Source organism: Phalaenopsis equestris, unplaced genomic scaffold, assembly GCF_001263595.1.
Source record: "Phalaenopsis equestris unplaced genomic scaffold, ASM126359v1 Scaffold001241, whole genome shotgun sequence".
In the NCBI taxonomy this organism is placed as follows: domain Eukaryota; kingdom Viridiplantae; phylum Streptophyta; class Magnoliopsida; order Asparagales; family Orchidaceae; genus Phalaenopsis; species Phalaenopsis equestris.
In genome coordinates, this window is record NW_018165680.1 from 132,461 (window position 1) to 142,992 (window position 10,532).

Here is a 10,532-nt window from a genome sequence, read left to right on the forward strand (position 1 = left end):
TTGTTGCTCATTCAGATTGTTAAGTGCTATGATTAATATTGTTTATTTTCTGGAAGTAATGTTGAAGAACTCACCAAGAAGTATGTTAAATACAACAAAAATCTATGAAGGACCACAGAATACTATAAAATACTACTAAGTTCTCTACAAAATACCAAAAGTATATATGCTTTATGTTACATAAATTTACATCTCATAGAAAACTATCATAAGGAATTTTGCCCAAATTAAACAGTATAACAGTTGGTGCCAAGGAGCATTTTACTATCAAAATTTTTTTCCAAGACACGTAATTTTTGGAGCCCTTACTTTGAGTTTCTATCTCAGACCTTGCTGTTTGTGGTTTTATAAATGCTCATAAATAATTTCACACAGTTGTATTCATGTATGCTTGTTTCATTAATGATGTTTGTTGATAGCTAATGGTTGATGCAAGTATCTTGCTTAGCAAATAGCTAAATCAAGAACTATAGCGGTCAGCTCAGTTTATGTTTTAACATTTCTCTCATCCAGGAGAACCGAAGTAATTGACATGTAAATTGTTATTAAGTACTCCAAGCATCATTATGCTATATTGACCTTTTATATGTCATTAATTCCATACGATTTGTACCAAATTATAATGTTTTGAGTATTTAATAATGATTTACATGTCAAATTCTTGGATTCATGGGTAAAAAATGCCATACCTTCAGAAAGCCTGCAGAACTTATGACTAATACTTTTTGATGCTAACGTATGCTAAGTTGGTTAATTGCCTAAAGCATTAGATATGAAGTGGTGACCGTTATCAAAAAGAGCAAATATGTATACATTAGTGTGAAGTTGATGAGTTAGGGCCCTAGAGAACTGCAGGTTGGAAGCAAGGAAAAGGTTCAATATAATGAGGAAAAACAAGGTTGAAATCTCATTTGAATCTTATTTTAAACATTTGCTCTTAAAGCAAATGTCCAAACATTTATAAGTATCTGATCTGTTCAAAAAATGCTTGAACATTATACGACATAAGTTCATACAAGGTTCGAATAAGAGCCTTGTTTGAATCTTGTTCAAGCTTTATTTGAGTATTAGTTGAACACTAGATTTAAACATTGTTCAAATGAAACTCAAATAGAGTATGATAAAAGATCCCAAAAGGTTCTAACCACATGGTACAAGTTTGAACTTTTTTTCAAGTGTCTTTTGAACGTAGTCTCGGTTCTAATGATTGTACTTTTAGGTTTGAAATATATGTTCAAATTAGTTTGAATAAGGTTTAGGCGTTGAATGTGTAGTTCAAATCTTTTTTGCTTTTGATCCTAGATTTTTTTTTTCTTTTTAAAAAGGACTATCAGGATGGGACATCATTACTCATTTGAAAGAGTGGTAGGCTAATTCAACTAAAGAATTTTTGTATGATTTTTCTTTTTTGGATTAGAAATATGTTTCATATGTGTAAAGTTGTTTAAAACATTAATTCGATGTGGATGCTCAAAATTGTCATTGTGTGCAAAGGTGTTTATTCAGCTACTAATCCACCATTATTTTTTTAGCTAATTTTCATTTTTCAATTTTATTTATTTCTTAGGATACTATTGTAACATTTTATTTTTTTTTGTTTTTGTGATGCCTCTTGAATTCATGCTTAACTTTTGTTTATATTTTCTTAACTGTCTTTGTTAAAATTATGAAATCGTAATTTTTTCCAACAAATTTATTTAAGATATAATTTAGAATTTATGTATATGCAAATAGATAATTAAATCTTTTTTGTGGATTATGAGATCTTTTTTTATTTTAGAATCTTCTTGTATGTGATTTATTATATGTTTTCAAATGCATGCATTGTCAGTACTTTAAGTGGATCGTTGGAAGATGGGTTTAGCATATCAATAAAATTGAAATATGGGAAGAAAGAGGTGGGGTATTGAGGTTTTTTGCAGTTGGCAGTAGTCTTAGTTGTTAGTTTCCACTTTACTCTAATCTTTCACTCCTACAATGGGAGGTAGTATTTTCTTATTTTTTAGCATCAAGTACAACAAGCGTATGATTTCATCATCATCAAATATGGCATGTTGAGGCATTTCTGCAAAAGTTTACCTCGAAACTGTCTTTATATTTGAGTGAAATCCTTGGCCTATCTGATTTTGGAGCTCAATGGAATCTTCTTAATATATGTTAGTATTACTACTTTTGGAGATTGATTGAACATTCTTGTGCAAACACTCCATCCGCATCTTCCTAAACCCAAAATTTCAACCATCAAACTTACCTACGTTGATCCTTCATCGTACATGCTAAACAAAGAAAGTTTTGTTGATAAATCTTGATGCTAGTTGTCAACACTAAATATGATGAAGACGAGAATAAACACAATTCACAAGGTTCTATGACTTCATGAAATCCACTTACATCCAAAGCCTCGCAAGTACATTGATGGAAGTATATACTACGGGATTTTTTTGCCTATCCCTCGTCTTGAATGTTTCTTTTAAGATTTTTAATAATATTAATTTAGGATACATTTATGAGGGCGCACTCCAACATGTATGAATGCCTTCACAGTCAACAAGGTATATTTAATGAGAATTTTTTTAAATTTTAGGTTATTAAAAGGAGAGCAACTCAATCTCAGGCAAATTGAGCTCCATGAACATCAATTTTGATGACGGGATCCATGCCTTTAAGTTTACTTCCCTTGTTCTCCGAAAGTTGGGATAATGCTGTGGCCACCATCGAAGTTCCTCTTATGGACTGTCCACCATAAAGTTTAACAACACTAGAGATATTAGTTATCCTTTGCTATAATATTAACCATTATCAAAGAGGTGCTGATATATCATTCTATATTTTCAATATTGATAGAATGAGTTTGTCTCAAAATTAATGAAATAACAATGGGTTGGATAGATCAAAATCTCGTATTACAAACTAATAATTATATCTTAATACTCTTATGTCTCTAAATTGTCCAGTAGGATGCTAATAATATGACAAGTCTTGCCATATTATGGAATAATGTTGGAAAAAGATTTGTTATGTAGTCTGAAATTCAATGAAAGAGATACAGGAATGCCACCATAGAAAACATTTAGCATGCATTGATATTCTATGCTCACAGTTCAATGATGATATGGATATTCAATGCACACTGTCTAATGGAGATGTGGATATTGGACTCATTTGCGCCTTTGTTCTTCAAGCAAAGATTTATCGGTAAATTTTTCACAGATAATTTTGACAAAATGTTACTTGGTGGTGACGTTTAATTTGTGCTAATTAAAACAACCTATTGGAATACTTAGAAGCTGAAGAAATCATGCATATTCTTGGCTTGAGTAAAAACTTGATTTCCATTAGATAATTAACTGTAATAGGTTACCTTCCCACTTTCAACGCTTTGTGGTGGTTGAGGCAACAAGATTAATACCCTAGAACCAACACAGGAAAATGGATTTAGACACACATGCAGAGGCATATTTAGATATTCTACACTTGAGGCTAAATTATATGAATAGAAAGGCTAATGATTCTTCATGCAAGGTAAATATCTTTTTTGATTTTGTTCAACTTCAAATTGTTTCTTACTTTTCCATATGACATGATTTTCCTCCAGATATTTACAATTTCCAAATATGCATGTTTGCTCTAAATCACATCTCCAATCCAAATAACATCTAACAAAATTTGAACTCTTATTAGGAGACTTCTTGTAGTTGACTTTTTTCTTGTGTTAAGTATGGTTCGCTATCCAGGAAATTCAATATCTAGTATGGTGCGTGAGAGATTAATAAGTTTTTCATTAGTCTTTAATATCTTTCTATTTCAACGGGTTTATGGTGATTCTGCTTTTTCTTTGTTTCAATCCATGGGCGTTTCTGTTTATTTACATCCAATCATATCTATCTCCTTTAACAAATCTATGATATGTTTGTGTTGGGAAATTAATGTACCATGGCTTGACGAGTTACTTCTATGCCAACAAAGTATTTCAGGTTCCCAATTCTTTGAGTTCACATTTTTGTAGGGAATTTGGTTAGTTTCTAGTAACATATCAGTTCTATTTCTTTTGTGTACACTCAGTGTTTTAGTTTTGAATTTTTAATGTGTCCAATTTTGTCTATTGAATTGCTAAATTTGATTCAAAATAGTTTATTGACTACTCAATTATGATTTAATATTGGGAATATTTTAGATCATATTTGAGGGGTCAACAGGCTAAGTTGAATAAGCTAGATAGCCATGATTAAAATGGCGGAGTACAAATGGTTACTATTTTGACCTCCTATTTTTTGCATTGTTTGTTCGCAATAAATGAATTGTTTGCAAAGTAGGCTTTAAAAACTCTAGATCTAAGAGTCCCATACTTGCTATGGTGTCTATGCTACTTTTATGTTAGGCTCATTGACTTCATCACCAGAGTTATAAGTTTTCTTTTTGTTTTTTAATATTTTTTTTTTATTTTTATTTAACGTTTATTTAGTACAAGGGAATATGCTTTGTAGGGAACGTATGTGGAAGGAATAAAAGAAGAAGTTGTTTTGTCTCCCGCTCATGCTCTCTCATTGATAGCCTCTGGCGAAGGTACGACATATCAAGAGCACTGAATTCAAATGATATGCCCAAATTTCTGCCACTGTATCCTCAACAGCAATGTATCTTCTTAATCTTAAAAAGCTTCACGTGCATATTCTGACTTTTTTGAAGAAGTTTTGGTTGAAATATGTAAATTTGCATACGGTTTTTTTTTTTTTTAACTTGTATTTTGTTTATCTTGTTTGTGTCTTGGTTAACCCTAAACAATGTTGCTTGGGTTTGCATTGATGAAATTAGTTTAGTAAGCTCGAAATTGTAATCCATTATGCTTGTTTGGTTGCCAATTCTTCAAATTTGTTTAAAAGTTAAGATTATTGTAGGTTCCTTAGGTTTTATCATCACTAGAAAAAAAAAAAAAGAAAAGAGAAGAAAACATGAGGTAGGAATAAAGGTTTAATTACAAGAATGAATCGAGAGCTCAAAACAAAAAAAAAAAAGAAATGCATAAATTATGATGTTTTCACATATAGGGAGAGATGGACAAATTGGAGTTCTCCATTTGTTCAATGATTTTATAAGCTTCCTCCCCTTTCGAAGTTCTGAACTAGAAGTAGCTCAAGTGAATATTCTTGCACCAAATAACCTTCACATCTTTACTCCAATCCTTGCAACATCTCATATTCCTTTTCTTTTAAGAAATTCTTTTTGTAGTAATAAAGGATGAGTTCAAATATTATCTTACGTTACTTGCAATTTTACTATGCCATGAATCTGATAAATATTTTTATAAATTTATTGTTTGTAGGTATTCATTTACTTTGATTCATGTATACTAGATATGAAATGCCCATGATGAATGTTTGTTACAAGAATTCTTATTTAAGAGATTGCACAAGTGATGCTATACGTAGACTATTACGTGAATGATTTCAAGTATGGATGATAGATAGTGATGTGATTCCCTACTTCTGGTATTTAGTCGAGGAAGAAATTCCGGGAATCATTAGGATCAAACTGGGACAGAAATATGGGAACCATTTGTATCAATGAGGCTATCGATAAATGCTACGTTAGGAGGGGCAACTTTTATCAATAAATAATTTAACTTACGTGCTAGTGACGACCCAATGACATGACATGACATGAAAATAGTTGAGACCTATTCAAGTACAAGTGACATATCTATGATTATTGTGATATGCCTATAAAATAAATGTTTTATATAGCAGTCATGATTCCTTGCATTAGATGCTTTTCTTACATATTTTATACATGTGACGTACATATATGAGCTAAGCTACATATGATCATGTACGCTTATTTTTCAGCTATAAATCCTTCTTTAACGTTGCTTATTTTAGTGAGCTTAGTGTAGCTCACTCTACGTTGTTGATTTTTAGGAAGGTGTAAGAAGCGCTAGGATGTATAGTCAGGTGTGACTTGTACAGTTTTTTCATTATTGGGAGTTTTTACAGAATTTTAGCATACATACTTTTATTTTTTTAGATTTAGCAGTTCTCGCTCCTTCTCTCTCTTTATATATATTTATATATACATACATATATATCTATATACATACCTATATATATATATATTTATATTTATAAGACTTTTCATGCTTAATTATGTATGCTTGTGATAATTTAAACTAATATTTTACCCACTGGGTCTTGATTTTGCAATTCAGAACATGTGCTGATGAGAATTTGGTCTGACTTAGTCTTTCTTCTCTGTCGCACCATTATTCACCCTAAAAAGTGAGTCCGTTGGGGTGTGACTGAAAGTGGTTTGAGAGCATGATTATTGGATGAAAAGAATGATGAAAACATGTTGGATTTTAAATAAATTCAGAATGAGATCAAATATGATTTGAATTATACAGAGCTATAGGTTGATTAATTTATGATTGATATCTCATATGACTTAAGATATCTTGAATGCATGACATAATTATTGTATGATATACTAGATCGGATAATGAATTATGCCAATATAGTTGAATTTGGCTGAAGAAGTGCAAAAAGTACTTAATCCAGTCTCCTAAGCCAATTGCAATGTCTTAATCAGAAATGATAATCAGAGCACGAGAAACGAGGAAGCTAGAGCCACCGAGTTTCATTAGATTGTTCAATTTAGATCACAAGTGGTTGATAAAATGACTATTATTGAAAGTTTTTAGACCAATTTAGGGCCCAGATCTAAAGTTGATACAAGAGTTCATAGACTTTTAAAGATCTTTCAGTTTAAGCCACTTGCATTTAAATTTGTGAGTGACCTTACAACTTCCAAAGATTGATTATTGAAGATAAAAAATATTTTGGATTGCATGATTTGCGTAGAGAATAGGAGAGTGGTGCTAGCCACATTCATGTTAGGATGTGATGGTGATAGACACAATATAGAGAGAAATTTCAACTAACATGTCTTAAACCGTAAGTGAATTGATATATAAGCTATGCCATAGAGAAAATGATGATTTCAAGAAGAGGAGTTCTAGCCGATTGTCGCATGGCTCAACAACACTGGGTGAATTTATTATTTTAAAATAATTTTTTAGCAATATTTACAAATTATATTTATGGAGGCTTAATAAATTGGGAAGAAGAATTCTGTGCAAACTATAAATAATACAATGATTAATGATATAAATTATACTCGCAATTAACTATTAATTGTATAAACATAAGAATCTATAAATACACATTTATATATAAACCAAAATAAAGAGTGTAGAAGTAATTTTAGACAATATAATTTATTACACTCAACTATATAAATCATATAATTGCGGTTTAATGCAATACCACACATTCGACCGTACAAGTATAATTTTTTCTTAGAAAACTGATTAATAATGTGTTACTCAAGTTTAATGCTATGCTTAAGTTTCAATATTAATTAGTTTACATATCTATTATTATATTATAATTTATCCACTATAATAAAATCATACCAGTGTCAAAATAATCATAACACATTTATAACATTATTGAAATTAAGAAACTATGCTAAAAGCGAGTATTAATGATATGATTACATTTAAAAAAAATTTACTCAAACAAACTTTGTGCAATATGACTTATAACATTCACGTTTATAATAATTCAAGGATGAACTATATAGGTTAATTGAAATTTAAGTCTAGTGGGATTTATGGACATTAAGATTTCTATATGATTTAACCAACCCAAAGGCTTATGTCCAAGCTGTCATGTCCCACAACGCCCCCTACCTAAATTGACTCGGGAATTAACAAAGATGAGTGTGATTTAACTCATTTAATATACCTCCAATTCCCATTATGATATTGTACTTAACATAGTAGAGCGAGTAATAAATTTAATCGCCTAAATGCACCAAAAACAACATGAAAATATTGCTTAAATTTACACATTTATTAAAATTTAATCATGGAACTAAGTGGAAGCAATATAAAAATTATTGATTTATATTTCTACAGATCATCTAAAATTTTATACAAAACATAAACTTCTTTTCATAGAATATTGTAATACTGCTCTATCTTTCAATAGCTGTTTAAAAAAATATTATCAGAGTTAATATTGATTCTTACTAGGCCTCAATTTTATTCTTTTACTTTCCTCAAGAAAGCAGTTATGATAATTCAGTAAGGTACTAGGCCTAACATGATAAAAAAAATTAATACATAAATACTTAAGAGATGCAAACGACATATTAATCATGTAATCATAAAAAAGAGTATAAATAGCTAGTACTTTATAAAATTCAAAATAATACTTTGATTACATAGAGATTTACATTAAAATACTTATATAAGGAGATAACAACTGAATTACCTAAGTAGCATATTATTATCATTAAATGATTCAAACACATTAATTTTAATTACATAAAACCTTTCTTTTGTTTATTCATCATCTATTGATTTGTCATTCACTTTAGTTTTTGAATGCGTGTGTATAATTACATTAGTTTATTATCTATCATATGTTAGTGAGTTGTAAACCCACAACACATAGCATAAGGTATAAACTTTAGCTCAAAGGCTATATTATGAAGATCAATAGAGCCTAGGTGGAATCTTACATTATCATTATTGAATTATATTAAGGACTCTTTTGTGCCACCTGTACAAGTATCATAAACAAATCATTGCTAGTCTTTCCCCCGATGACATGATACTCTTAAGCTAAACATATTTTCATCATTGAATATTAATTTTTAGTTACAAGCAAATGATTAGTTTAATCACTCATTAGCTAATTACCCTAATTCATTAGTCTTTGATCAGCTTAAATAAAAATTTCGAACTATTTCGCATTAACACATCATATTATGTTACTATTATCATATGTAAAGCAAATCTCAAGGTGAGTTCCAATTTCTTATTCTTAAATTTTTTCATATTTATGAAGGTGAGCTCTAAAAATAGGATCTTCATCGATTTTCCATTAAAGAAATGCTTGAATTTAGTTATGTTGACTCTTTTTTCGAATGGCTTTAAGTGTTCTGTGATTTGCCTGAATGCCACCAACATGGATATTTGGTGATGTTTTTAATTTGGTTAAAATGCTTACCAGTGTAAAGTTTAGGTGTTTGTGTGAAACGGTATTATGTTTTCTTTCTTGAGATACAAGCAGGGTAACTACTGCCCGGTGTTGGTTTTTTTTGGTAGTTAGGCACTCTAATTCTTCAATACTTTTGGCACTAAAATGTGTGGTAATCCACACTGGATTATGGTGAAAATGGCAATATCTACACCTTTAATTACATTGAATTATGGTGGTTTGTATTTGTGATTCAGGGTTGGAATTTTTTCATATACTAATTTTTTGATCATCAAAGACGCTTATCTGGTTGTTTTATTGATTATTTTTTATAACTTTCTAGTCATTTACGTCTAGTTTCATTCTCTCTTCCTAATTTATTGTTGTGATTGCAGAGCACCGGCATGTTGGATCAAATAACTTTAATCTACTCAGCAGTCGGAGCCATACTATCTTCACTTTGGTAACAATCTTGCATTTATTTTTGATTGAACATAGGTGCTTCCATCCAATTAAATTACATATCTGTTTTTGAATTTTTTTTTTTCATGTTTCAGCCTAATTTACCTTAGAATCTAAGACAGTTTTATTTTTATGTTTTAACTGCTGGTTTCTTTGTATTTCTTGTGTTGTCGATTAACAATGATCAATCCACTTCCCATTATGTAAAATTTTCTTCTCGTATTTTTGTGGCTGCATCTTTTAGTAATAAGTTATGTGATGGGAATGTCATGCCGTTCAAATGTTTCTGCGATACTGCAAAATCAGAGATCTCACGATATACCACGTAATCGAAGCTCCCGCACTTACAGGAAGACTGAACGAGCAGTTCTCGTCTGGTTGACAATTTCTGCGGGAATCCTTGCAGAGCTTTGAGTTGTTTCCTGTTTATTTTTTTGTTCTAATTCGACTTAATTTCTATCACGTTTATAAGTTCTGCGTCATTTTTTTTTTTTAATGTTTGTCGGTCAACTTTTTCGATTGATTAATTAAGAAAATATGGTATATGAAAATAATTTTTGAGATTTAATTTAAGTATAAAAGATATATAGTTTGAGTTTTAAAAGTAGTATGTTTTAATTTTTGAAAAATGAGACCAAATGGATCTCATTAGTCTGATAGTTTGCATAATCGTGCCTGATACCGCGAATACTACACCTTCCCGAGAGATAAGTGTAGACCTCAGCGATAGACCCAATCCTGCAAACTAAGAGATTTGTGACATCCGTTTGGTCTGCGAACCTTTAATAAATGACCGACAAATTCCCCTATTTAATACAAAGATTAAATAGGGTTTATTTTACCTGGGTTCCAAGTTCCCTATAGAGGCAAGCCCCTATAGTTAATTACATCCCAAATGACGGGAGTCACTTGAGAAAACTCTCGATAATGATCAATGGTTCTAGTCTTCAAGAATTCAAGGTTCAGGTTTTCAAGGTAGGATGAGAAAAATCAAGTGGGAATGGCTCAATGCGGAACACTTATTTT

General features: G+C 30.6%; 1 protein-coding gene across 1 annotated transcript in view; it reads left to right on the forward strand.

The window, feature by feature from the left end:
• LOC110033630 (kinesin-like protein KIN-7E, chloroplastic) overlaps positions 1-10,532 on the forward strand; it is a 124,178-nt gene that overhangs the window by 39,384 nt on the left and 74,262 nt on the right. Inside the window, exons 8-9 of the mRNA XM_020737674.1 lie at positions 4,485-4,563; positions 9,440-9,507. Of these exons, the coding sequence (XP_020593333.1) occupies positions 4,485-4,563; positions 9,440-9,507 (147 nt within the window). The remainder of the gene's footprint in view (positions 1-4,484; positions 4,564-9,439; positions 9,508-10,532) is intronic.